The sequence below is a fragment of the Oryctolagus cuniculus genome, chromosome 7 (assembly GCF_051225735.1).
Source record: "Oryctolagus cuniculus isolate XC-2025 breed Fujian yellow rabbit chromosome 7, ASM5122573v1, whole genome shotgun sequence".
Taxonomy (NCBI): Eukaryota; Metazoa; Chordata; class Mammalia; order Lagomorpha; family Leporidae; genus Oryctolagus; species Oryctolagus cuniculus.
The window spans coordinates 163,091,204-163,119,155 of NC_142873.1; the positions used below are offsets into that span (position 1 = coordinate 163,091,204).

At 64.4% G+C, this 27,952-nt stretch overlaps 1 protein-coding gene across 1 annotated transcript in view; it reads right to left on the bottom strand.

Moving 5' to 3' along the window:
- Positions 1 to 27,952, bottom strand: part of AJAP1 (adherens junctions associated protein 1) — a 102,698-nt gene that overhangs the window by 53,121 nt on the left and 21,625 nt on the right. Inside the window, exon 2 of the mRNA XM_070077059.2 lies at positions 2,565 to 3,370. Within this exon, the coding sequence (XP_069933160.2) occupies positions 2,565 to 3,370 (806 nt within the window). The remainder of the gene's footprint in view (positions 1 to 2,564; positions 3,371 to 27,952) is intronic.

Sequence of the window (27,952 nt, forward strand, 5' to 3'; positions counted from 1 at the left end):
GTCGGAGCGCACACAGCTCCCACGCGGGGAAGCCAGGCCTGGGAAGGCAGTGGGGGCCTGAGCCGTCCCCTGCACCGCAGTGCCCCATCCCCCCGGCCACCTTCCTAGGGCAGCCGGCCCAGCTGTCTCGCCTGCAGCTGGGACTCCCGAGGCCCTGCGGCGGTCAGCCCTCTGCCTCTCACGGACACACCCACGGGGGCTCCTGGACGGGAAGAACCTTCACTTCCGCTCCCAGCCCAGCGTCCGGCGGCCCCGCTGGTTCCTGCGTCTGCTGAGGCTGGGGGTGACCGAGGGCCGGTCACACCACGAGACAGAGACAGAAGCTTCCTGGCTCACAGAGCCCACTTGCTGCCCCGAACCACCTGCCGAAGGCCAGCCCCGGCGGCCTCCCCCGGGTGCCACCGTCAGGCCCGGTCTGCACCCGGCACCCATGCACTGTAGCACCCCTCCCCCGGGCACGAACGCGAGACTCGGGGGCGAGCCTCTGCCGCGTTTGGGGGCAAGTGCTGTTGGCGCTGTAACCGGCCCTCCGCCGAGCGTGCAGGCTGCGCCACACCACAGCGCCCCTGCGGGGTTCCAGAGCGTCCCGGGCCCCGCGAGGCCGGAGCTACTTCCCACGCTGCAGACAGGAACAGCCCGGCTCCAGGGGCAGAACCGCAGCGTGAACGCTCCGACAGCCTCCCACGGCCCTAACAGGGCTCCCAGGCTGGAGGGCAAGGCCGGGTGGGCCTGGGTCCCCGTCCCCCGACACCGCGGCCCTGGCCTCACAGCCACTGCACCAGCTATGCTCAGGGTCCGGCCACCGCCCGCACGCTCGTGTCCAGTCACACGGTCCACACTGCACCGAGCCTCCACTCTGCTGCAGAGAAAGGAGACCTTACCAGGGCCCGCAGCTGCAGGCGGCGACCCCGGCCCACCGGGACCACGGCCTCGGAGTGCACGCCCACCACAGCCACACGTGCGGGCTCCCTTACCGCCTTGGAGCCGTCTAGGGTGAGCAGTGGTCGCAGTCCACAAACGGGGGGACCCAGGTCCACCTCTGGGGCCTGGTGCTCTCTGCCCCACCCAGGCAGCTTCAACCGTACTCTCCTGCCCCGCCCCCCGCCCCCACCCCAAGCCCCTGTACCTGTGCTTTCAGGACAAGGAGGCCAGAGAGAGCTGACCTCCTGTGTCATGAGCCGGTTCTGCCTGGTGTCTAACCGGAATATCTCCTGCTGTGTCTAACGCACTTCTGCAGCACCCACGGGGCTGTGACGCACCCGGCCCTGAGAATCCTCTCCGCATTCCCTCTCCCGTGGCCGCTGGGGACCGTGCTCAGCGCCCAGCGAGAGCGGCCGGGTGTGCCTCCTCCCCAACTGGGCCGGCCGCCGCGCCCTCCAGAGCTAACATTCCTCTGTGTCGGAAGCCAGCACACATATTTTCCCCCCATTTAAATTTGTTTTGCCAAACAAATTAATCTAGAACCAGATTATATTATGGAAAACCATAAATCTTTTCCAAGATAAGCATCTGTCGCGTTGGATTAGCAACATCCAATGTGCTGTGAATTAATTTGCTAAGCCCTATAATGTTGTCCCGGGCGCTTAACTTTAGTAATAACAAGCGTAATTTGCAATAAACGGGAACTCGTGTTCTCATCCGTGCCTCTGTGGCAAGCGCCGGGGACCGAGGCGGTGACGGCAACCGAGAGGAGCCCTGATTTCCACCGACCACCGACGCCACCGACCACCGACGCCGACGCCGACGCCGACGCCGACGCCAACGCCGACGCCGACACCGGGGGAGTTTATTGCGGCGAAAACAAAGGCTTTGCTAGTCGTTTGCGCCACAGGGATTCCTGGAGAAGGGGAGAGGGGAGGCGGCCTGGGCAGCGCCCACCCCCTGGAGCCCAGCATGGGCGGGGGGCGGGGCTTAGGTGCAGCTGTCAGGGAGGAGCTCAGCACACAACGGGCAGGTGGGGGCGGTGAGTCTGTGAACCTCAGGGCTTGCCGGGGCCCACAGGCAGAGGCAGAGGGAGCCTCAGGTGGGGGCGACGGCAGGGGCCCGGGCTCCGAGCCCCCTCCCCAGGCTGCAGCAGGGGCAGGAGGACGTCTACACAAGCAGCCGCCCACAGGGAAGGTTTCAGAGCCGGCGAGTGCAAGTGTCCTGGGGCGGGGGCGGGGTCACAGTGCAGAACGGAAGCCGTCCCTCAGAAGCTGTGTCCCCAAGACACGCCCCAGCCCCGCCCCGCCCAGCCCAGCGACAGGCCCCTGCACTCCGGAGATGCTCCCGTTAGCTGCCAGGCAAGCACCCCTTCCGCCCCGCCTCCACCTTCCCCGCCCCTGAGGCCACGCCCAATCCTGGCCCAAGCCCACCGGCCATCCCCCTGCAGCCTGGTGGGCACAGAGCCCTGAAGCTTTCTGAAGACCATCCCCCTTGCCCCGTACCTCCATCACAAAGCTCTCTGACGCCAGAGGTGCGGCTGGGGCCGCGTCCAAGTCTGCAGGCCACAGGCACGGCCCCCGTGGTCTGGGCACCCTTCCCGACCCCACCCAGCCCCGAATCAGCAGCAGCCAGGGCCTTACCTGACGTCTCCCCCAGAATCCGCGGGGGCTGGATGTCTTTCCCATTGCTGCCGGGACTGGTGGGAGGCTCCATTGTGCTGACCCCGGCCGGGATCCTTTTCCCGGGGTCCAGGGGCTCGGTGACCCCCTTGGTCTGCAGCGGCACAGAGGTGGCCGTGGCGGTGGTGGTGGTGGCAGTGGCCACTGTGGTCTTCCGTGTCTGTACGACGGCGACCGTGGTGGGGCCGAACACGCCCGGGAACGTGTTGGACTCCAGGGCCTCCTCGTCCCCCGTGGGCCCCCAGGCGATGAACTCCGTCTCCGTGGTGGGCCGGCCGCCCCGGAAGTCAAAGCTGCTGAAACCAGGCCCCTGCACCTGCCTCCTGGCCCTGCTCAGGAGGTCGTGCTGTTCCGTGGCGGTGCCACCGGCCGCCGCCGCCGGGGCCCGGGCGGAAGCAGAGGAGGCAAGGACGGGGCTGGACTGGGCGGCCGCAGGGGGCTTGGTGAGCCCGGCTCTGGGCACGAGGGCTGCCGCCTGGTCCCTGGGCCTGTGGGCCCGCTTGGCGCGTGGAGTCTGCATGGGCCCGTGCGCCCGCTCCCCGCGGGGCGGTCGGGGGCTCCAGACGGGGGCGGTGGGCCTGGCCGGATGTCCGCTCTTGAGACTCCACAGCCGGGGCGGCCGGGGCGGCGGCCGGGGCAGGAGCCGGAAGTCAGGGCTGGGGCCCCGCGACTCGCAGGAGGGGAGGCCCACAGCGAGCTGGAGCACGGCCATCAGTATCCACGCGTGGCTTCCCAGGGAGCGGCCTGGCCAGCGGAGGGACATGGAGCTGTGTGGAGAGAGAGAAGAGCGGTCACCGGGAGCCCACGCTCTGCACCCGCAACCTGGACGAGGCCCCCGGGGAGACGGGGACCCAGGACCAGGCAGGGCTCCAGTGTGCGTTGCTCAGGGCCCCCTCGGCGTCAGCACCACCGCCACCGACAGCTGTCGCCTGGCACCGGGTGCCGAGGACCTGGCCAGACACGGTCACTGTAGGGCGGGGACACGGCGCCTCGGGACCCACCCAGCGCCAGCTCGGACACACGACCCGAACGTGGGCACCACAGGGCAGAGGGCGAGACGTCGGCAGGACCCCGGCTCCAGGGGGGTTCCCGGCCAGGCCCCTCCCTCTGTGACACAGCAACCCTGCTCATGTGGCCGCTGCGCTCCCCAAGGGCCGGGCAGGACCGGGCTGCAGACTCCCAGGGGACGGCACGGTCCCCATCCCCCGGGGAGGGGCGTGGCCGGGGGCGCCCACTGCCCACCAAGCTCTTGCCCTCAGGCTGAGCACGCCTGTCCCGCCTCCGTGGGAAAGCTGCGTGCTCCAGGCCTGGCGGGGCGTCACCGGGAAGGAGATCTGCTCCGGATAAGCTGAAACGCACGGGCCAGATGTTTGTTGTGCTGACATTTCGCTCCTGTTTATCTGCAGTGCAGGTGCCCTTTGCAACCCTCCTCCACCTCCTCAGAGGGCGCAGGCAGGAGGGAGGGCAAGCCCCGCCCAGCTCGGCGAGGGCGGGGGCTGGCAGCGGCGGAAGACGGAGGAGCTGCAGCAGCGGCTGGCCCGGGCCCACAAGCCGGTCCCCCCCTACTCCGTCCCCAGGAGCAGCTTCGTGCCCCCGGGGCTAGGGTCGCCTCCGGACGGGCGGGTGCTCGCGTGGTGCCAAGCCAGCCACGTGGAGGGACTGGAGGCTGCAGCCCACGTTGCTGCTCCCCCAGCAGGGATAATTGAGAAGTCATTACAGGTGCCATTCAAAGTCGGCTGTCGTCAGCAGCCTCGCGTGGGAAAGTTACAGCGAATCCAGCACCTCGCTGCCAGGGGGTGGGGGCGAGGGAGTCAGGTGCACCCACCCCCGCCAGAGCCGCCACTCAGCCAGGCCTGGAAGTGAGTCGGGCAGTTCTGCCGTCTAAGAATGAATCAGTGTGTGTGTGTCATTGTTCAGTGTGCACGAGGGTGTGGTCTGCATAGGCACGTTGTCACGTGTGTGCGTGTGTCTGCACGAGTGTGTCAGCATGAGTGCGGGGGAGACTGAGCGGGTGTGGGCACCAGCGTGTGTGTGCGTGTGAGCATGTGCACCAGGGCGAGTGCGTGTGTGTGGGCGTGCCCACGGGTGTCTGTGTCAGCCGTGTGTCACGGGAGGGTGCGTGCCTCGCCTGGTCCTGCACGGCACGCCTGGGGCTGAAGTCACGGAGGCTTGGAGCGAGCTGCTCCCCCAGGGTCATGGGGACGCTGCGAGGAAGAAACGCGCGTTAACGAGCGCTAATTGCCGAGAAGGACTAAGCTCCAGATAATAAGGCCCCGTTTTTAATCAGACTGAAAGTGCTTTGCTGCTCATTATGCTAATGTCTGCTCGCAGGGCTCCTGGGTGCAGAACCCGCGCACCGGCGACCCAGCTCGGCGCAGGGACCAGGCCAGCGTCACCGCCCGGGAGCGCCAGGCCCCAACGCAGACACGCACGGCACCCCTGGCCAAGGACCTCTGTCTGGCCGTGCCCAGCCTGCACAGCTGGCTGGGGGTCGGTCCCGGGCAGTGAAGTGCTGCTCTACGCTGATGCTGGGCCCCTCCACGCACCCCAGGCCTCGCCAGGTCAACCAGCAGCACAAGGCTCCAAACCAGGCCTCACGACGCCCCCGAGGCACCGGCAGGCCAACCACAGCACCTAAGCCTGTGCCCGGCGCCCGGCACCACCTCACACACGGGGTACTTCTGTGGTTTTTCTCCAGTCCTGGGCTGTAATGCGTTACCATAGAAACCCCTCATTTCCAAGACACCCAGCTGTTATGCAGAAAACCCAGCGACAGCAGCGGTGCCGGGACGAGCCTGGAGCCCGCTGCTGCTTCCTCCGCAGGTCCAGTTTCTGTCTCTTTGAAGTACGGGACTTGCTCAGGGCGAGAAGAGAGATAGCAGGTGGACAGGCCCAACAGAGGCCCCACCCCACGCCCAGCAGCCAGGAAACGGCGATGGGAGGGAGACCCAGAGAGTCCCTCCCACGGCGAGGGCAGCACTGAGAGGAGGCCCTGAAAAAACCCACGTGGGTCTCTCAGGGCACAAAGATCCCAGGCTCTCCACGCTGCCCCAGGCCCACGGGAGCTCTGGATTCCCCCAGGGCCCCAGCACCCGGGGGCGGGGGCTTCCCAGTACAAGGCTGTGTCTCCAGGCTCCTCCCTGCTCCTCCACCCAGCTCCGAGGCCAGAAGAACCCAGAAAGTACTCAGCTCAGGCGGACTCCTCCCACTCCGTGATTAGGGGACTCGGAGGATCTCACCCCAGGCAGACACCACACGGCTGTGAGCCACTCAGGAGGCGGGCACCCACACGCCCACCGGACCAGGGGGCAGGCAAGGGGGTGCCAGGTCCCCCTGGAACCTGTGGGGCATCCGCAGGCCCCTCTGAGCATGCTCCCTGCTCACACCCACGGAGAGAGCTTCCCACAATGGACAGTGAGGACCAGGGAGACGGGGACCCTCGCCACGCTGCAGGGAGTTCGGAAAACCCTCAGCACCTGGAACGCGGGGTTACCCAGGGCCCTGCTGCCCACACTCAGAGGCAGACGGCCATCCACTCGCTGTCCTACACAGCATTGCCACATGGCACGAGGTCAAAAGTGCACGCACGTGAAGCCAACTCCTGTAGTGCCAGCATCCCGTAGGGGCGCTGGTTCAAGTCCCAGCTGCTCCACTTCCGATCCAGCTCTCTGCTGTGGCCTGGGAAAGCGGTAGAAGATGGCCCAAGTCCTTGGGACCCTGTACCCACTTGGGAGACCTAGAAGAAGCTCCCGGCTCCTGGCTTTGGATCAGCGCAGCTCCAGCCACTGTGGCGAACTGGGGAGTGAACCAACAGGTGGAAGACCTCTCTCTCTCTCTCTCTCTGCCTCTCTGTAACTCTGCCTTTCGAATGAATAAATAAATCTTCAAGAGTGCAAGCAGCCCGAGTTCGAATGTGCAAGCTGCCCAGATGTCCATCCGTGGACGCAGGGTCTGGGTGGGCTTTGTGTGGCCCCCACCGTGAGGCATCAGGAGTGTAGAACCGAGTCGCACTGTGTGTTCTGAGGGCCCTGTGGGGGGCGGGGAGGACCAGGCGAGGTCAGCAGGTGCAGACACCACGTTCCCATCATGACAGCTACAAGAAGAGGGAGAGAGACCAGACACAGCCACCCCCACTCCTGCTTTGCACCCCCTGCGATGCCCACAAGAAGGACACCACCCTGGACCTTGGCCACCAGGGCAGAGAACACAAGTCAACCTCTCGTGCGGGGTGACCGGCCCCGGGGTTCACGTCAGGGACGGGAAATGGACAAACCACGGGTGGGGAGAGCTCACGCGGAATGCGCTGCCGTGCGCTGGGCCTCACGAGCACCCCGAGGTGCAACAAGTCCCACACGAGGCCATGTGGTGTGTGAGCCGCTGGACAAGGAGGGCCACACGAGGCCACGTGGTGTGTGAGCCGCTGGACAAGGAGGGCCACACGAGGCCACGTGGTGTATGAGTCGCTGGACAAGGAGGGCCACACGAGGCCACGTGCTGTGTGAGCCGCTGGACAAGGAGGGCCACACGAGGCCACGTGGTGTGTGAGCCGCTGGACAAGGAGGGCCACACAAGGCCACGTGGTGTGTGAGCCGCCGGACAAGGAGGGCCCAGGGCCCGCAGGCCCACGGGGACAGGTGAGAGACCGGGGTTGTTGGGGGCTGGGTGGACAGTGATGGGAGGGAGGGGGTCGGGGGCTTCTTTGGGGGTGAGGGATGAGGGGTTGATGAGAACAGGGGTGGCAGCTGCACAGGTCTGTGAAGACACGAAACCCACTGAACTCTGGGCCTCTCAAAGTTGGCTTTAATGGCATGTAAATTACCCCCAATAAAAATAAAAGGGAACACTTCAGAGAAGTGGGCGGGAGCCAGGGCAAGGCAAGTGGGGTGCGGGGGCGCATGGGTCTGGGATGCCGTCCAGCAGGTGGGAGGGAGGCCCAGGCGGCCCCTCCAAGCAGCAGGTGCACTGCCAGGAAGATGCCACGGCGACTCCACATCCATCCATGCCGCCGGCACGGAGCTCACTCCCGGGGTGCGCACCGGGACCCCCCACACCCCCAGTGCCTTTCAAATGCAGCTCCGCAGCTCCGTCTCCCTTCATTTTCTGGTTTGCAGCCTCCTGGCTTCTCTCCATTTTAAATTTTTATTGAAATCTTTTTTCCCAAAGAACAGTTTAATAAGATTCGGCGAATGGAGCTGCCATTCGCCACCTTCTGCCTGTTTTCTTCGCAGAGGAAAAATCGCTGTCAATTAAAGGAGACAAAGACGTCTCGGGTAAGGAACGCTGTGCCTCTCTGGGGCTGGTGGCATCTGCTCCCCAGGGCCGTGGGCAGGGAGAAGCCGGGCCGGGCTGGGACCCAGGGGCTGGGTGGCCCTGAGGCTCCCGGAGCTGCCCGGCAGGTGGCCCGTCCACCCCGAGTGGCTCCTGGTCTTGACACCCCTGGCTCCAGGACAGGGGGGACCGCGGGGACTGATGGAAAAGTTCTAAGCCTGGGCTCCCGGCTTCGGCTCTGCGATCCCCAGCCTTCCTGTCATCACTGGAGACCGCGGGACACCACGGGACACCATGGGAGACCTCGGGGCGATGGGCTCCTTCTGAGAGCCAGGGCTCTGTGATCAATAATTCACGGGGCACAGCCAGCAGGCATGGAGGCGTTTGCAAGGACGCGGCTGCAGTGGGCTTTGTGCCGGTCCCACCTTAGCGAAGCCCTGACCCTGGGAGCCGGACCCTGCAGCCCTGGGCCTGGCTCCCCCCCGAAGCCCCCCCAGCCTGAAGCCCCAGCACTCACACCTGCAGCTCAGCCGCAGCCACTGCTGCCCACTGCTGCCCACTGCTACCACTTCGCTTAAATCAGTGCTCCGGGAGATTTTCAGACGTTCTTAAGCATTGCCAGAGCAGACAGCTGCTGGGACTCTTCAGAATTAAGGAACATTTCACATCACGTGGTACACGTGACCCTGACCTGGCCCTCACGTCACGTGGTACACGTGACCCTGACCTGAACCCTGATGTCACATGGTACACGTGACCCTGACCTGACCCCTGACATCACATGGTACATCTGACCCTGACCCGACCCTGACCTGACCCTCCCATCACGTGGTACACATAACCCTGACCTGACCCTCACGTCACGTACACGTGACCCTGACCTGACCCTCATGTCACGTGGTACATGTGACCCTCCCATCACATGGTGCCCCTGAGCTGACCCCTGACGTCACATGGTACCCACAATGCTGACCCGACCACTCACGTCACGTGGTGCAGCTGACCCTGAGCTGACCCCTGACACCACGTGGTACACCTGACCCTGACCTGACCCTGACATCACATGGTACAGCTGACCTTGACCTGACCCCTCACGTCATGTGGTACACCTGACCCTGACCTGAGCCTCACGTCACGTGGTACCCACGATACTGACCTGACCCCTAACGTCATGTGGTACACCCGACCCTGACCTGACCCCTGACGTCATGTAGTACACCCAACACTGACCTGCCCCTCACATCACGTGGTACCCACCGTGCTGACCTGACCCCTAACATCACGGGGTACACCCGACCCTGACCTGACCCTCACATCACGTGGTACACCCGACCCTGACCGGTTGCCCCGAGTAACTTCTGAGACGGTGCAGGCTTCCACCTGAGAGCCGAGACCCCACCAGCTTCCCTGAGGCGGGAACCCGGCAGCTGTGCCAGCCCTGCTCAGGAGGGGCCGCCCACTTCCCTCTGGCGCCGAGCCCTGGTTCACACTAAGGGCTGACGTCACGGCATGTCCTGTCACAGCCACCCCTCCACTCGCGCTCTCCCCATCGCCGTGTCAGACACACACGTGGTGTCTGATGCCGTGAGAGGCAGCGGCGTGGGAACCACTGGTCGGGTTGGATGGAAAGCTGGGGGCAGGCGGGTTCCGTCTGCCATGCCGGAGCCCAGAGGGGCAGCCCGGGGTCCTCGGGTCCTCTCGCCCCTTCCCCGTGGCTGCCGGACTCAGTCCTGCCCGAGGTCAGGCTTCGCCAGCTCTAGGAGGGGGCTGGGGAGCGGAACACCTCTCCCTGCTCCAACACGGCAGCTCACATCTTCGTGGGAGGTGCACCTGCTGTCACTCACCTGCCCCACCCCAGGGGTCACAGAGGTCCCCGCTGGGAGGTGTGGTCTGGCCTGCTCCATGCGCGGCCCTTAACCTGGGGCGTGGGACACCAGCAAGGCCGTAGGACCTTTGGCAGAGGGCTCCACAGCCACGCTCACCAGGAAGCACTGGGCCGCGTGGAGTGTCTTTCCCATGGAAGGTCTGAGGGCAGCGAGTCGTACGTCAAGGCCACGTGTCAGGAACGAGCGGTCTTATCCTGACAATGACAACGCGGTGCACAGGATGAAGCTCAAGGCAGGGTGAGCTGGCCTTGGGTCGAGGCCCAGAGTCACTGCTCAGGAACTAGGTCCCGCCCTCCCACACCCATGGCGCCAGCGACAAGTCAGCGGCTGCAAAGCAAACCTCGCGGTTCTGCCTCCTGTAACAGGGGTGACTCACTGCAGAGGAGTCCCTCAGCTCTGCACCAGTGGGAGGAGCGGGGGGTGCCCCACACCTGCACAGCCTCCTGGCCCGGTGGCCCCACAGGCCACCCCTTCCCATACAAGGTCACAACCTGGCATCCTACAGTGCCATCACTCATCCTCGTCTGGGGACGATCTGGCCCCAGGGACAGTTGGCAATGCCGGGACACCCACTGGGTCAGCGCCACCCGAGGTGCTGCTGCAATTAGCAATGGAGAGAGGGGTGCTGGGAAACAGGCTATGGCGCCCACAGCCGCACTCAGCCCCAGACGTCCAGGGGGCTGAGCCGGGAGACACCGCCACACCTGCATCGCCCACCCCTCCCGGGCCTGGGCAGACAGAGGACGAGGCTCACGGACAGCACAGCTCTTTGTACTGATTCGCGCAGGCCAGAAGTGCTGAGGCCTGGGGGTCCACAGGCTCCTCCCTCTGGCCCTGGCACCTGGGCGGCGAGAGCTTTGGGCAGTCTGCGTAGCAGCTCTGTGCCTCGGTTCCCCCACCTGAAATGGGGTGACCGCAGGTACCCACATTGCAGGGGTGTCCTGGGAACAATATGGTGTCGGGGTGCCCTCCGACCCCATCCCGGGGGGCTCTGCTGCAGGGGTCCCGCAGCAACGCTGGGGCTCGGAGGCTGCCACTCGGCCGACTTCCAGGTGCCAGCGGGAGACGCTCGGGGAGCAGCGCTGGGTTCTGGTTGCCTGGGCAACGTGCCCGCCTGCATTCCGGAGGAGGGGGGTGGTGACAAGTGTGGGTGGGCGGGACTGTGGGTGGCAGTGTTCCCGTCCTGGGCGTGGCGAGCCTGGCTCCTGCCTGTAGCTGAGCCCCTGCCGCTGAGGGTGGGCCCCCTGCACCCCTGCAGCAGCTCCACAGCAGGACAGGGGCGCCCACGCTGCGTGGTGCCCACAGCCCAGTGCCCGCTGAGCTCGGCTGTCGCCTCGATACCATCCCACGCCTCTGGGCAGCACCCAGGATGTAAGCAGCAGCCACCCCAGCTCAGCCACGGCCACCTGGACGGGTGCCCTGAGCCACACGTGGGCCACGCCCTGGGCCACACCTGGACAGGCGCCCTGGACCACACCTGGGCCATACCTGAACAGGCGCCCTGGGCCACACCTGGGCCACGCCCTGGGCCACACCTGGACAGGCGCCCTAGGCCACACATGAGCCACACCTGGGCCACACCTGGACAGGCGCCCTGGACCACACCTGGACCACACCCCCTGTGCTCCCCCTGCAGGTGGAGCCCCCAGCAGGAGCTGGCCTGCCCACGTGCCCCGTCTCCATCTCTTTCTCAGCAAAGGAGCAGACACGAATCAAGTTTGAACCAGAGCCTCATGAGCAGTCAGCCTGGAGCCAGGGTGCCCAGAGGGCCTGGGTGGGAGGGGGCGGAGCCCACGCTGCACCTCCCAGCAGCGTTCCCAGCCCGGGTCTCACCAAGAACCGCCAGGAGCAGGGAGCTCGGCCTGAGGCCCAGCCCCGTGCGTGCAGGAGCCGGGGCAGCGGGGTGCAGGCTGAGGGCGTCTCCAGTTCCTCACTGGGGCCTCACGGAGCCCTGCTCTGCGCCCGCTGCCCAGGAGAGAAGCTGGATGGGGGTGGCAGGAGAGAGGCGCGGGTGCCGGCCGACCCCTCGGCAGCAAGGAAGGAGCCGAAACAGCCGAGCTGGCAGCTTGAGGAGCCCAGCACGCAGGGGTCCCGGACGCCCTGGGACGACACGGAGCCACGGCAGGAGTGCGTGGCAGACCTCACGGAAGAGGCCGGCCCGCGGGAGGGGCGGCCGCTGGGCCTGGGTGAGGACGCCCGGCGTGAGGCCTGGGGCAGCCCGGAGGATCTTGCAGAAGAGACAGGGAGGGTGGGTGGCTGTGGCTCTCCCGGAAGCCCGACTGCAGGAAGCACTGCGAGCATGCTGGTGGGGGCGACGCTGCGGGGACCCCCGCCCCTGGGAACCGCGGGCTCCCCAGGGGCTTTGCCTCTCCTGGTGCCATTGCCGAGCCCGCGAGGGCGGCCAGAGCGGGATGCTCCACAGGCAGCGGCCGGTGTGGGTTCTGCTGTCTGTGCCGTTGCGCTCACACAGGTGAAGCTGACCAGGGAGGGAGCAGGGCCGCACCCCCCCCACCGGAGGTCAGTGTAGGGGCAGGGGCCTCCAGAACCAGACCGGAAAAACATCAGGGGCCTGGTGGGTTTGGGCGCAGAGCCTGGCACAGGGCAGATCACTGAGCGCACAGCTGGGGGCAGCACTGACCACACGGCTGGCGGGGGAGGGGCAGGTCCCTTGGCCTGGCCTGGGCACCCCGAAGGCGTGACCAGAGTGAGACACTGGTGCAGCTCCCACCGCGGGCACGGCTGCATGTGTCAGCCAGGGACAGGGGAGCTGGACTCTCCCCACAGCCCCAGGGGAGCTGAGGCTCAGAGCCCCGCCCTCGTTATCTGGTCTGACCTCCAGCCCTCGGGCCGTCCCTGAGGGAAAGCCAGGGCAGGCCGACTTCTGTCTGGGAGGCCGTGGCAAGGGGCTCCGTGGGGCTGAAGCATCGTGGTCCCAGCACATCTTGGACACGGGGAGGAGGAGCGATGGCCACCGAGTTCAGAGCTGCGGGCTCAGAACCCACCAGGAGGTGCCTGTGCACACGTCACACGCACGCACACAGAGATGCACCCTCCGAGCCTGCGCACACTCATTTGCACAGAGACACACAGCACGCACTTGCACAAAGAGCACGCATGCACAACACACACGCACACACAGTCACACACAGACACACAGGCACAGCACAAGTGCATAGGCACAGCCACACAGAGACACAGAGATACAGAGACGCACCACCCATGCCTACACGCTCATGCACACAGGCACAAATGTACACACAGCACACACATGTGCACACATGTGCATACATGTACACACAGGCACAACGCACATGCACACAAAAACCCGGAGACACACTCTCCGTGCCTACACAGACACACGTGCACACACACACGAGGCCCCAGCTGTCTTGCAGGTCTCCAACGTCCCCTCTTGTGGCCCAGCTGTGAAATCTCACCGTCCTGGCCATCGCCACCAGATGCACACTGTCTTCCTGGGCCCGGAGCCAGCACCCAGGGCAGCTTGGCACTGGCCGCGTGACAGTGCCCCCTGTCGGCCGGGGAATTTCTTCCCAAGGGAACACAGTGGAGCGGGCAGCAGGCACGGGCGCAGGGGGCTGGAAGCTGAGACTCCTCCTAGGGTGACGGCTCCGCCCTTGCTCCTGAGTGGACGAGTCACAGGAAACCCTTGCCCATTCCACAAGACACCACACAGCCACCTGACCCAGCCCTGCCTCCTCCCTCCCCCAAACACGCTCGGTAGGGGGGGCATGCTGTGGTCAGCCTGGGCGCCCCGGGCACTGGGCCAGGTCACTCTGGGCACTGCAGGGCACGCGCAGCTGCCCTGGCCTCCACCGCAGCGTCCACTGAGAGCCCGGGTCAGTCTCCTCTCTCTTCTGCCTGCTCCAAGCCACAATCTTGCCTGGCTGCAGGCCGTCCCTGACCACTCCTCCCTCCGTGCTGGCTCCACGCCGCCCATCATTCACTCAGCTGCCAAAGCGATGCTGACCCCGGGGGCTGCCCACCCTCCATGCATTTCCCTGCACGTTCACTGCTTCCAGCCAACCCCCCACCCACCCACAGGCCCCGGGTCTGGACCCTCCCTGGCGCTGCCCACTTGGCCACTGGCTCCTGACACCCCGTGCCCAGGAGGCGATGCCTAGGCAGTGGCGCTGGTGCCCACGCTCTGCCAGGTGCACCCTCCTACGCTTCACCCTCAGCCCAGAGACAGCCCCTTGTGGGCCACGAGCTCGCGTCCAGCTCAGCATGACCGCCTGCCTCCCATGCCATTGACCTTCTGTGCACCTGCCCGCCTCTGTCTGGAGCCCTCCCCGGGCACCTCTGGATGGGAGGAGGGGACAAGGCCTGCGGGAGTGAATGCCAGGGATGCTGGCCACGCGGGGCTGGGGGGTGGGGGCGGAGCTTCAGAGGGCGCCAGCGCCCGTTAGGCCCTTAACCCCCAGCTGGGTCACTGTGCATCCCCCCTTCACAGGAACGTGAGCTGTGCCCCCACCGACTCCTCCCCACGAGTCCCCCTGCGGCCCCCACTGGGTCTCCAACTGCCCCTCCCCCTCCAGGGACCCAGGCTCTGGCTCTGGACATCTCTCACCTGAGTGATCCGTCATCTGTCATCTCTCTCTCTCTCTCTCTCTCTCTCTCTCTCCCCCTCACTCTCTGCCTATCTGGATTTTTCTGTCCCAGCCTTTCTCTCTTCCTGTCTCTCTTTCTCTCCCACTCGGCACCCACTGCACCTGCAGTCCACACCCTTCGGAGGTAGGGCCATCCACAGCTGTTTGTGCTTGAACCAGGGAGCTCTCCTTGTCCCCTTAGGCCGTCCACTCACCCACCACCCCCAGGAAGCCCTCCATGACTCCATCCTGGTCCGCATGGGTTTCTCTCTCTGAAGCCTGGTCCAGCTCTGCCAGCACCTGCCCTGGCATCCCTGGGGGAACCTGCCCAATCCGTGGGCCTTGGGATCTGGGGGACACCGGGCTAGGCGTCCTCAGTCTTCTCCCCACCACTCGGGAGACGCCCCCAGCCCTGCCCACCTGCCAGGGCCATGCACAGGTGCTGTGGAGCAAGGCCGAGGTGGTGCCCAGGGAGCTGGGCTCTTACCTAATGCCAATCACTAACACCAGCGGGCCTGTGCTGAGAGGTTTCACTTCTGCCCGATTATTCTATAACCACTTACGCAGCCACTGCGGTGACAACGGCGCTGGGTTCTAGAACTGGGAAAGCCCCACCCCTCCCTCTCCAGCCCCTCACGCAGCCCACAGCCCTCCCAAACACGCCTGCATGATCGACTGTGGAGCGAGTGCATGGACACTCTGATGGCTGGGTGGGTGGGTGTATGATGGATGGATTGATACATGGCGAGATGATGGATGGACAGATGATGGATGACGGACAGGTGGATGATGGATGATGGACAGGTGAATGATGGATGACGGACGGGTGGATGAGGGATGGACAGATGGTGAAGAATAGATCTATGAATTTATGGATGATGGATGGATGATGGATGGACTGGTGGATGGATGGATGGACTGGTGGATGGATAGGTGAATGGACACATGGATAAAGGGGTGATGAGCTCACAGTCCACTGGAGAAAGCAGGTATCTTGGGTGGCAAGACCCAGAGGGAGGCCAGTCAACCTGCTGGGGTGGGTTCAGGTGTACTTGGGAGAGCCTGGAAGGCTGCTTGGAGGAGGTGACGGGTCAGGAATGCCAAGTAGGCGTTCAGCAGGAGAGGATTCAGGGGAAGGAAGCAGAAGGAAGGTGGAAGCTTGATCTGTGGGGTCCCTGGGAGGCCAGGGAGGCGGAGCTGCTGTGGTCGTCCTTGGGCAGTGGGGTCACAGGTGTGGTACCAGTGCCCCTTACCTCTTGGGGCTCTAGGAGACCCCCAGAGATCAACAAGCATCTGCCTAAGGCAGGAGCAGAGCTGCCCACTGCTGAGCCTGAGCATGGCCCTCGGGCCCCTCAGCCCCAGGCTCTGGACTCACACAGGCAGCGCCCTGTGTGGCCTGGCGTGGTGGGGACAGTGGCAGCGCCCTGTGTGCCCTAGCATGGCGGGGACAGTGGCAGCCCCCTGTGTGGCCTGGCGTGGTGGGGACAGTGGCAGCGCCCTGTGTGGCCTGGCATGGTGGGGACAGTGGCAGCCCCTTGTGTGGCCTGGCGTGGCAGGGACAGTGGCAGCGCCCTGTGTGGCCTGGCGTGGCGGGGACAGTGGCAGCGCCCTGTGTGGCCTGGCGTGGCGGGGACAGTGGCAGCCCCCTGTGTGGCCTGGCATGGTGGGGACAGTGGCAGTGGCAGTGCCCTGTGTGGCCTGGCGTGGCGGGGACAGTGGCAGTGCCCTGTGTGGCCTGGCGTGGCGGGGACAGTGGCAGTGCCCTGTGTGGCCTGGCGTGGCAGGGACAGTGGCAGCACCCCATGTGGCCTGGCGTGGCGGGGACAGTGGCAGCACCCTGTGTGGCCTGGCGTGGTGGGGACAGTGGCAGCCCCCTGTGTGGCCTGGCGTGGCAGGGACAGTGGCAGCACCCCATGTGGCCTGGCATGGCGGGGACAGTGGCAGCGCCCTGTGTGGCCTGGCGTGGCGGGGACAGGGGCAGCACCCTGTGTGGCCTGGCGTGGCGGGGACAGTGGCAGCGCCCTGTGTGGCCTGGCGTGGCGGGACAGTGGCAGCGCCCTGTGTGGCCTGGTGTGGCGGGGACAGTGGCAGCACCCTGTGTGGCCTGGCGTGGCGGGGACAGTGGCAGCCCCCTGTGTGGCCTGGCGTGGCGGGGACAGTGGCAGCCCCCTGTGTGGCCTGGCGTGGTGGCAAGAGTTGCTGGTCAAGGTCAAGATGACGGCTGGGGGAAGCCTCCAGCATACAGCACAGCTCCATCCTCGCGGCCCGACTCTCTCAGCCCCTCCCGCCTTTCTGGGCTCACACGATTCTGGCCGCCCATGGCCTGGTCGCACGCGCCACAGCTCAGAAGCTATGTTCATGTTCACGCTCAGCCCTGGACGGCAGCTGTCAGCCCCGCAATCTGTGCTTCGAGGTTGAGGAAATGGGCACTCACAGTCCGCTGGCCAGGAGCTGAAGCCGAGCCCAGGCCTTCCTGGACCCTTCCCCATCTGTACCTGGTCCCTGTCCCCACTTCCAGCCTGGGGGCGGGGGTCCCTCTGGGCTGGACCCCAGGGGTCATCATCCATGCTTGGGAGGCCTTGGACGCCCTCCGCCCTGGACACAATCCTGGGGAAACCCTTCCACCTCCTGTCTCCCGGGCCCTGAGGTCTAGCCCTCTGCCTGCCCATGCGTGGGCTGTGCTGGGCTCCACTCTCTGAGAGCAGAAATCAGGTACAGGAGGCCACCCTCTGGCCCCAGTCAGAGACCTCCCAGCAGGCGCCCACCTGTTGGTCGCCATCGTCCCTGAAGCCTCTCCTGGGGCAGGGTGTGTCTGTCTCTTCTGCTGGGGACAGCCTGGACGCCGCTCCGTCCACAAGACCTGGGGACACTTTGGGGGAGACACTGAGCAGTCCGGAGTGCAGCCGCTGGGCCGTGGTCTGCCAGGGGCAGGTGAGGGTCTCAGACTCAAGGGCCCGAGTGCTTCTTCCCACCCACATTGTGGGTGCCCACTGGGCACCTCTGCCTCAGTTTCCCTGTCTGCGGAGAGGAACAACCCCGGATGCGGACTTGAGCTGAGTCAGCTCTAGACAGCCCCACGGCAGCAGGACATCGAGAAAAACATGAACCAGAGCCTTCTCCCGGAGCGCCACTCCCAAGCTAATCACTTGTTTGTTTTCGAGCACGGCGCGGCACCTGGGGCGTCTTGTTTGGACCTCCCACGGGCTGAGGGTCACCCGAGGACTCGTCTCCCCTCCCCCGCCTCCCTCTCTCCCGTTTCTGCCGTTCTCCATCCACCTGGCGGCTTACAGCTCGGCCAGGCCTGCTCCGAGTGAGCTCCTTGCTGCGAGCCCAGACTTAAAAGACAGGCACCTGCCTGCTCTCGGCGTGGGGCGATGGTAGGGAGAGCCCAGGGTGTGCCGGGTAGGGCCCTGGGTGGCCCCACGTGGTGCGAGGCAGCGTGGGACGGCACCTGCAGGAATACCGGGGGGACTAGGACAAAGAGGGGAGCCAGCCTCAGCCAGGCCAGCAGCCCTGGGGCCTGAACACGCGTGTGCTCACTGAGGACACACCCCCGCACCCTGGGCCAGGCCACTGGCCCCCTAACCCGTGCCCCCACGCCCAAGTCCACGGCGGCTCAAAGACCTCCCCCACCACCCGCTCTAGACACCTCTGGCCTCCTGCAGCACAGCCCAACCCCCCTCCAGCTTCCCACGCACCCCTGCTTCCACGAGGGCCTCCCGGGACCCCAGAGTGCTCAGGCCCAGGGAAACGCTCCCTGCAGGGCTGGCCCGCGTCAGCACCACCGAGAGCCACAGCCTCTGCTGGGCTCCACAGCGCTGCTTCGCCCTCGGCCACGCCCAGGGCTGGGGTCTCACTCCACTGTGAGCTCCAGCACCCACCAAACCTGGCTGGTGGACGGATGAGGCCTAATTCACGACCGCGGGCAGGAATGGATGCCTGTGGCAATGAATGACGTGGGAATGAATGAATGCCCACGGGAATTCGTGCATGTGTGAATGAACACACGTGGGAATGAACCTCGCCTGCCCATCGGAGCCCAGGGCGTCCTGGCCACTCCCCGGGCGTGACCTGGTGCTGGGCGCTAATCCAGGTCACGGCTGAGCCTGCACGTTTGGGGCCGGAGGGGTACGGGCAGGTGCTTCTGCACCTTCGTGTGCTCACGGAAAGGGAACCGCGTCAGACAGAAAGGTTTGGGAACAGTAGCGATGACCTTGGCTTCCCTGAGGAGACTCCCAGGTTCTGCCGCACGTCGTGGGCCCAGGGTAGACTTCGAGACGTTTTCAAGCTCTGAGCTACAGAAGTAAACATGTCCGCGCTTCTGCAATAGGGCCATAAGAGAGGCAGGAGACAGTGCAAGAGAGACAGAGGCGCAAGCAGACTTAGGGCAGAGTGAGGCCAACAGGGGTCTGGAGGGGGTCAGGGACATCTGGCTCCTGTTCCCACCCCCCTGTGGGGGCCCCAGCCCTGCAGGCTGGCCGTGCGAGGTGGCTGACGGTGGCAGCCATGCTCAGTACAGGTGAAAAGGGGTAGAAGGGACACTAGGGCCGGCTCCGTGGCTCACTAGGCTGATCCTCCACCTTGCGGCGCCAGCACACTGGGTTGTAGTCCCGGTCGGGGCGCCGGATTCCGTCCCGGTTGCCCCTCTTCCAGGCCAGCTCTCTGCTGTGGCCCGGGAGTGCAATGGAGGATGGCCCAAGTGCTTGGGCCCTGCACCCCATGGGAGACCAGGCTAAGTACCTGGCTCCTGCCATCGGATCAGCGCGGTGCCCCAGCTGCAGCGCACCAGCTGTGGCTGCCATTGGAGGGTGAACCAACGGCAAAGGAAGACCTTTCTCTCTGTCTCTCACTCACTGTCCACTCTGCCTGTCAAAAAAAAAAAAAAAAAAAAGAAGGGACACTAGGTCCACTCAGGTCCTCCACAGAAGTGGCCTGTCGCTTGGCATGGGTGCTGAGAGCTAAAGGCGGGGCTGGTGCAAGCCAGGGCATCAGAGGACCCAAGGCCTTGGCAGCCCCAGGGGACACGGGGAGCACGGGTCTCCGCTGCCCACAGCCAAAGGCAGGGCCAGGCTGGCGCCCTGACCGAGCGCGAAGAGCAGGAGGAAGACCCAGAGCGAAGCTGCCGTCCCCCTGAGCCTCAGCCATCCTCCTTTTTTATTTCGGGGTGTCGGGGTCAGCCGCCAGGCAGACGTGAGAAGGCCCTGGGGGCCTGGCCTGGGCTTGGCCACATCCTGGGACCAGCGGGGATGGGGGCGAGGCAGCAGGGCCGGCTGCTCGGCGCTTACGGCTGAAGCCGAAGGTGCCGCGCTTGGAGACGGTGGCCCTGCGGGCACAGGGACCTTGAGGGCTCCTGTGCTCTTAGGGGAGCAGGGGATTGGAATCCAGCTCCTGCGCCCAGCTCCCGCTGGGGAGGGGAAATGCAGGATCAGAGGAGAGCGTCTGGACCACGGAGACGGCCAGTGCTGGCTCCCAGGCTGTGCCTCAGATCCCGGGGACGTCCGTGCCTCCGCCGGCCTCAGCAGCGTCCTCAGGGGGGGCTTCAGAGAGCGCGAGCAGAGCGGCCGGTGCTGTGGCGCAGCAGGGAAAGCCCCGCCTGTGGCACCGGCATCCCATATGGGCGCCGGTTCAAGTCCTGGCTGCTCCACTTCCAATCCAGCTTCCTGCTAACGGCCTGGGAAGGCAGCAGAGGATGACCCAGGTCCCTGGGCCCCGGCACCCACGTGGGAGACCTGGATGAAGCTCCTGGCTCCTGGCTTCAGCCTAGCCCAGCCCCAGACAATTGGGTCATTCAAGGAGCGAGCCCGCAGATGGAAGACCTCTCTTTCTGCCCCTGCCTCTCTCTGCAACTCTGCCTTTCAAATAAATCAATAAATCTTAAAGAAAAGAAAGAGCGGGGACTGACGTGACAGTGATGGTGCCACTGCACTGGCCTCTGAGGGCCCCCGAAACCCTGACCCCGTGGAGCGGGCATGGGCTGAGGACGGCCGCTGGCCCGTGTGACAGCGGTCCTTATGCTTCTGAGCCAAGGAGACCGTGCTGCCTCCCCGGGGACCCGGTGGAGACAAAGGCCCGACAAAGGGGGATTGGGGACAGGGCGGCACAGGTGCAGGCGCAGGCGCAGCCGGAGCGACGGGCCCAAGCACAGGCACCAGCGGCCACCAGAAGTGGCAGAGGCCAGGAAGGGTCTCCCTAGGGTTTCTGGGGGCTGGGGGAGGGGGGACAGGGCCCTACCAGCGCCCTCCTGCGGGCCTCTGGCCTGAGACTGTGGGAGAGGACATCTCTGGCATTCTAAGCCTCCCAGGAGCTGCCCGCAGCTGCCAGCCAAGGGCTGCTGAGAGGAGGGGACCCCGGGAGCTTCAGGGACGAGGGTCACCGTCCCAGGGTCACCAAGGGTGAGCCACCTGCTGCCTGGAGCCCAGTGCTGCTGAGGACTGGGGATGGACCCTGACATCCAGGCTGCAGCTTGGATTTGCCCAGAGGGGACAGGAGGTGACCCTCACAGGACACCTGCCACGTCCTGCCGTCCCCAGTGCTGGCAAAGGGCTTAATAACCAGGCCAATGGGCCCCCAGCTGTAGTCTCTGGTTGACCAGATGGCTGATCGTAAGCTTCTCCACCCCTGCCTGGCAAAGGAGCTGCCTGCCCTCTTAGGCCCTGGTCCTGGGAAGCCAAGCACAGCTGAGGACAGGACGCTGTGCCAGGTGACCCGTCACCACGTTCAGGAGGCGCTCGGTGGGAACAGGAGCTGTTAGCAGCGTGCAGACCGCGTGCAGGTAACCCCTCAGCAGGGCCGGCAAAGACCCCCTGAAAAGCACCCCCAGGGCGGCAGGGACGCAGCGCTGGGCCCGACCGTGGCTGCCGGACACCGGTCCCATGGACGCCGGCCCCGTGGAGAGGCTGTGCTCTTGAAACGAAATGAGTGCTGACTCCATATGGGATTCTGCAAGGGGAGCCGCACTCCCTTTCTGATGGATTAGGGAACGCGTCCGTGGAGCAGAGAGCCGAGGTCGTGTCCTTGCTGCCCATGACGTAGGGACACGCGCGATTCACGGCTCCCGGGTTCTGGACACGATCCCGCGGGCAACGCTGTGCCTCTGGGGTCTGGCGAGGCCACACACACCCTGGACGCTGGACGGAGCGTCCAGACGAGCCCTGCTCAGAGCAGGTTGGTGCCGTGGATTTGTGCAACAGCAAGGGGCCCGAGGCATCGCCTGGGACCGCTCTGTGACTCCATTCTCACGGTGCCAGTGGGGCCTGCTGTCCAACAAACTCCTGGCTCTTCCCCCAGGGGCCCTTGGAGCCCACTTGGCCAGGCACACAGAGGTCTCAGTCTAACTGTGTGTCTACACCATTCTGCACGGACCAGAGACCCTTGAGCTCCGTGCCTCAGTGTTCCCGTCTGTGAAATGGGCAGATGCCATCCTTCTCAACAGAGCTCTTTGGAAGCAAGGGAGGAGCCAGAGGTCCTTGCAAAAATCTCTCCCTCCCAGGACCCACCCAGGTCAGGCAGTGTCTGTGGCGGGTCTGAGAAGCAGGGAGGAAAAGGCCATGGGGTCAGGACCTGCTGGAAGGCGCCCCCGGATGGCCAGGCCAGCCTCTCCCCTGACCGCCCGGCACTGTGGCTCAGTTAGCCAAGGTTTGAAAGTGGTGCTTAGGAAGGTGGGAGTGCAGCTCCCCCGTCCAGGCACCAGGCAGTCTCAGGCCTCGCCTGCCCCGCGAGATGCGTTGAGCCAGGAGCCCCTGGAAGGAGGTCGGCCTCCCTGGAGGAAGTGAGAGCTCAGTACCACCCACCCCTACCCGCCGGGGTGGCAGGCCCAGGCCCCACACACCCCCGGCAGCAGCCGCATCTGCGCCTGGAGCTGTCTACGCAGGCTGGAAATGCACCCAACCTACGGCGGGACCCCAGGGCCCTGCCCCTCCCCTCCCCCACTCCCACCCCGTCCGTCCGTCTGTGACAGATGCCCACCCTCCACGGCCCCTCCCCAGGCCTGCCCCCCTCTCGGACCTCCTCACCTTGCACCTGTTCTAGGCAGGTGCACAAACAGCGCAGAAAGAACGGGAGAGGGTGGGAGGCATTGCACTCCCAGTCTGCTGGGTCCTGGGGCCAGGCTGGGGGAGGGGCAGGCCCCCTGGGCCACAGGGAGAGGGCCCTTCCTGCAGGTTCCGCCCCTCTGAGTCTGGGGGTGGAGCCTGCCCGCCCCACACAATCCAAGAGCAGCCAGGATGTCCCCAGCACTGCTTGTCACTTTACAAGGAGGGAGGCTGTGACCCACTTTGGAATGAGCACAGAGAAGGTGAGAGACACACCCAAGGTCACACAGCAGAGCCGTCCCTCTGGGAGCCACACCGCGTGGCTGGACTCCCACGGGCAGACAGAGGACCAGGGGCCTGGACGACCACGGAGCCCTACTCGATACAGAACCCTGGTCACCGCCATCACACATGGAGAGACCCCGGGAGGGGCCGGCGTGACTCCGGGTGCCCTGGGGCAGGAAGCACACACAGGCGTGGGCTTGAGATGGACACAGGGAAGCAGCAGGGGCCGGGAAGAGCCCCACAGGAGCCCAGGGCCAGCGGGGCTGCCAGCCGCCCGGGAAGGTGCTGCCCAGGGTGGAGGTGGGGCCTGGGGGGGCCTGGGCAGAGGGGCCCGCATCGGGGAGGGCGGCCGAGCTCAGGGGTGTGGAGTTGCGTCTCCGAGGACCAGAGCAGGGCGGTGCTGTCCCAGAAGCAGCTACAGTGCAGGCGGCAGGAGCCTGGTGTTGCCTCCGGGGCCGGGGGAATCTGGCAAGTGGGTTTCTCAGGCCGAGACTGGCAGCCCTGCTTGTATGGGGGTGGGGGGGTGGCCAGGAGGCAGGAGAGGCGGGGAGAGCCCTGCCTGTGTAGAGGTGGGGTCCTGCCTGAAACACACCAGCAGCCCCAAGACCTCTCCCTGGGCCACCACATCTGGATCAAGCCCCCACCCTAATCTGTCGGCCACGCATAGCAGACATTGGGGGTCACAGCAGTGAGGACCCAGGGTTTCAGCACCCAGGGGCCACAGAGCCCTCAGTGGCCTGAGTCAGGTTTGGAGGGATCCTGGCCCTGTGCTTCCCGGCTGTGCAGCCCTGTTAAGCTGCTCAGCCTCTCTGTGCGGTGGGGATCGCCGCAGGGTCGGCGTGAGGACCAACCAGAGCTCGGCCCGGGCCCAGGCCCCCACAAACACGGACAGCACATGCAGAGAGAGCTGCCTGAGATCCCGGAGCTGCCACCGTCCCCTCCCTGGGCTGCGGGACCCCACGGACGCTCTGGAGCAGGTGGGGCCCGGGCGGCAGCCCACCCCCCCCCCCACAGGCCTTGCTCTGTCCAGCACCTGTGAGCAGCGGCTGCTTTCTGGGGGCCCCAAGTGGAGCTCTGCCCCCGCCCCCGGTGTGGCCTCTGCCCCAGCTGCACCCAGGGGTGCGGCAAGCAGAAGCGGCGCACCGGTCGCACCCAGCCCCTCGGCAGGGCGTCCGCCCGGTGCCTGCTGCCTCCCCGGGGCCGGGCGTGGCTGGGGCTCTGGCCGGCGCCCAGCAGGGTGGCCCCGCTCACCGTCCTCCCCGTGGCACGCTGTCTGTGCCGCCGGCGACACGGGCTCCCCGCGGGTTTCGCCAAACACTGCAAGCATTTAGTGGCCGGCGGGTTAACAGTGAGGCGTTTCATCAAACTGTCGGAAATAACACTCGGTGTTTGTCCTGTCCGGACAGAGGGCTGTTGTGCGAGTGTGGCTATTAAATCTGAAAGCTGCACCTGTCTCTCTGATGCACTGAACTCTTCCCCCTGGGATTTTAAACCAATAACGGGCGCGCGAGAACACTCCATTTCCAACAGGACTTGGCCACAAGTTCATCCTCGCTGTGTCTCCAAATCCGCCCCAATTCCAAAGCCAGAGGCCTGTGATGCAGCTCCTGTAGCCCACGGGTTCCGAGACCCTGAGTGGTAATCCTGGGGCGACACCGTCTGTCTCAGCTCCCGTCAGACAAAGAACTTGAACCCCGTCCAGAGTTGGGTCTGTACGGGAGTCAGGGGTCCTAAGGGGACACCAGCAGCCTGGACAGTGGCCAGCTACGGGGCCCACGGCGGTCACTGCGTCCCAAGGCACGGGCCGGGGTTGGGGAGAGACCGGGCTGACCTGCAGCCCCGCTGCCCCGGAGCCTCCGCCTGGCGCAGGGTACCCCGTGGTGACCCGTGTCCCCAACTCCAGCTCCACCCAGCAGCTCAGGCCGCGAGCTCATCTGGAAGTGGGATCTCTGGAGAGGTAAACTAAGCCCAGCCCTAAGGGATCCTGGGGAGCCTAAGGACCCTCTGGCCATCGTGAGCATTAACTGCCCACCTGGACCACACCAGGGCTGGCCCTGGGCGTGTCCAGGAGGGCGTGTCCAGATGGGGTCAGCGTGGGAATCGCGGACTGAATCATGCGGCCGACCCCGTCAACCCTGACATGCACACAGCGTGCGAGGCCACTTCCCGGCAATCCCAGACCCATGGTGGGGGGGGCGAGAGCAAGACGTCCTGCCGCGCGGGGCCGTGGGCGCGGACGCTGGTGTCTCCCTGCCGGGGAACTGGAATTGAGACACCTGCAAGGCCGGCCCGGTCGGCTGCCCCGGGCTCCCCTGGGACTGCCCGCCTCCGTGGCTGTATCTGTGTACACGGATTCTGTAAGTTCACAGAAAACGGAATTAACAGGCACTAATTTTGATGCATAAAAATCTGTGCTCCGTGCACAGCAAGGGTATTCAGAAAGTCCGTGGAAACGCAGTCTATGAGCAAACGCAGATCCCGGAAAGATTCGCACCCAAGAGATTGTCCTGTAATTCCATCTGAGTACCGTGTGTGTCCATGTGTGTATGTGCGTGTGTGCATGTATGCATGTTGTATGTGTACACGTGTATGGATGTGTGTGCATGTGTCTATGTGTATCTGTGTGTATGTGTGTTCATATGCATATATGTATGCACGTGTATGGATACGTGTGTATGCATGTGTCTATGTGTGTATGTGTGTATGTGTGGGTTTGTATATGTCTGTGAGTATGTACGTATATATGTTTGTGTGTATGTATGTATATATCTATGCCTATATGCATGTATGTGTGCATATGTGTGTATGTACGTGTGTGTCTATGTGTGAGTGCACTTATGGTGTGTATATGTATATGTGAGCATGCATATGTGTATGTTTATATATTTGTGTGCTTGTGTACGTGTGTGTATGTCTATGTAAGTACATGCATGTATATGTTTATGTGTGTATGCATGTGTGTCTCTGTGTATGACAAGTGTGTGTCTATGTGTATTATGTGTTATATGCATATGTGTGTGCATATGAGCATGTTTGTGTGCACATGTATGTGCATGTATATGTGTTCGTGTCTGTGTGTGTACATGCATGTGTATATGTCTAAGTGTATGTGTGTGCACACGTGTGTGCATGTATGTACCTGTGTGAAGTACAGTTTCTACTGAATGCACACGGATTTCACAGCATCCGGCAGTCAAAGTACCGAGAAGGAAGCCACCCCATCAGCGTGTCCGTGTGTTCCCTGCCCCCACACGGCGGACACACTCTGTGTCTCTGCAAGAAGGGAGAGGACATACAGGAACCCGAGCACACAAATGCAGCACTCACACTCACACACACTCACATTCTCACTCACACTCACACATTCTCACACTCACACACACATACATTCACACACACATTCTCACACTCACACACACATTCTCACACTCACACTCACACATTCTCACACTCACACTCACATTCTCATACACACACTCTCATACACACATTCTTACACACTCACACTGTCACACACACTCACATTCACACACACACATTCTCACACTCACACTCACATATTCACACACTCACATTCTCATACACACATTCTTACACACTCACACTGTCACACACACTCACATTCACACACACTGTCAACACACTCATGTTCTCACACTATTACATACACTCACACACTATCACACACGCTCATCCTCACCCACATTCACACTCACACACTGTTGCACTTACAGTCACATTCTCACACACTCATGCACTGTCACACTCATACACCGTCACACTACCACACTCACTCACACACACTGTCACCCACATTCACACTCACACACTGTCGCACTCACAGTCACACACACATTTTCACACACCCGTGCACTGTCACACACACTGGCACATACACACTGGCACATTCACACTGTCATACACACACTGTCACACACACCTTCACAGACATGTTCTCTCACACACATGTTCTCTCACACACATGTTCTCACACACGCACTGACCGCCCCACGCCTGACCCTCAAAGCGTCTCTCCGGATGCCCAGAGCCCTGCGCCCGCGGCCGGGCCAGCCTTGCTCTCAGAAGTGGGGCTGAAATCCCCACCCCCCCGCGTGTGTCTGGCGCTTGGCCTGACGGAGCGGCCGAGAGCAGGGTGCAGCCCCCCGGGGAAGGGGAGAGAGAAGAGCCGCCGGCCAGTTCCCGTCCGGGCCCGCCTCCCTCTGAAGAGCTCATTTACTACAAACACAAGCAATTCATCTCGGCGCCAGCTCCGCGGGGCTGCCGCGCAGGGCCGTGCCTGTCAGGGGGCAGGGGCTATGAGTGAGGACCCCCACCCCGTACGTCTGCATGACGTCACCGGCACGCCCACTCCTTGCCCTGGACTTGCACGCCTCCTCTCACGGGGAACTCACTCACCACAGGGCTCACTTCTCCCCTGGACATCACTCAATGACGTCACTACTTCCCAGGCTCCACAAGACCCCTGCCCACGGCTCCCACACTCTCACGGGGCGTTTGTGGCTAGACAGCCCTGCGAGTGGTGATGTCAGCTCTCGTGACCGCGACCTCCCCCCCGACTCTCCCAGGCCACCTCCTGTCCTGGAGGGACCAACAGGCCCTGCGTTCAGTCTCTCGGCCACCGTCCCCCATGGATGGGTCAGCGTGCCCTGCCTGGAGACACCGTGGGCCCTCGCGAGGCACTGGAACCGTGAGGAGCAGGTGGACAATGCCACAGCTCTCCTGGGTAATGGTCCGCAATGCCCACCAACAGTGATGGGTGTGAGACAGAAGCACGGACAGGCCTGTGGCCATGGGAGGGCCAGAGATGCCCATCGGAGCAAAGACCTGCATGAGTGACAGCAGGCGAACTGGAGAGACCCCGGGCAACGGGCACGCCGGGCGGCTCTGTGTGCTTCCAGGAACTCTGTGCAAGCTCTTGGGCAGGAAGGGGCACAGTGGGGGGGGGGGAGGCGGGGCCTTCACAGCCCCCCTGACCTGCCCCTGGCCTGTGCCAACTGCTCCTCCCTTCCCGGCACAGCAGGCGATGCAGCCAGGCCACCTGTTCCCCGGGGCGGGGGGCAGAGCCGTGCTCTCCAGGGAGCACAGCGGGGGTGGGGGTACAGAGGCCGCCTGAGGGGCCAGGACGATGCGGGGATTCAGGACAGCTGGCGCTCCTGCCGTCAAGTGCCCTGCACCTCCTTCCCCTGCGCCCTGCGGAGTGGGCCCCCGCCGGACCCCAGGCCCCGACTCTGAGCAAACGGAGAGCAGCGCTG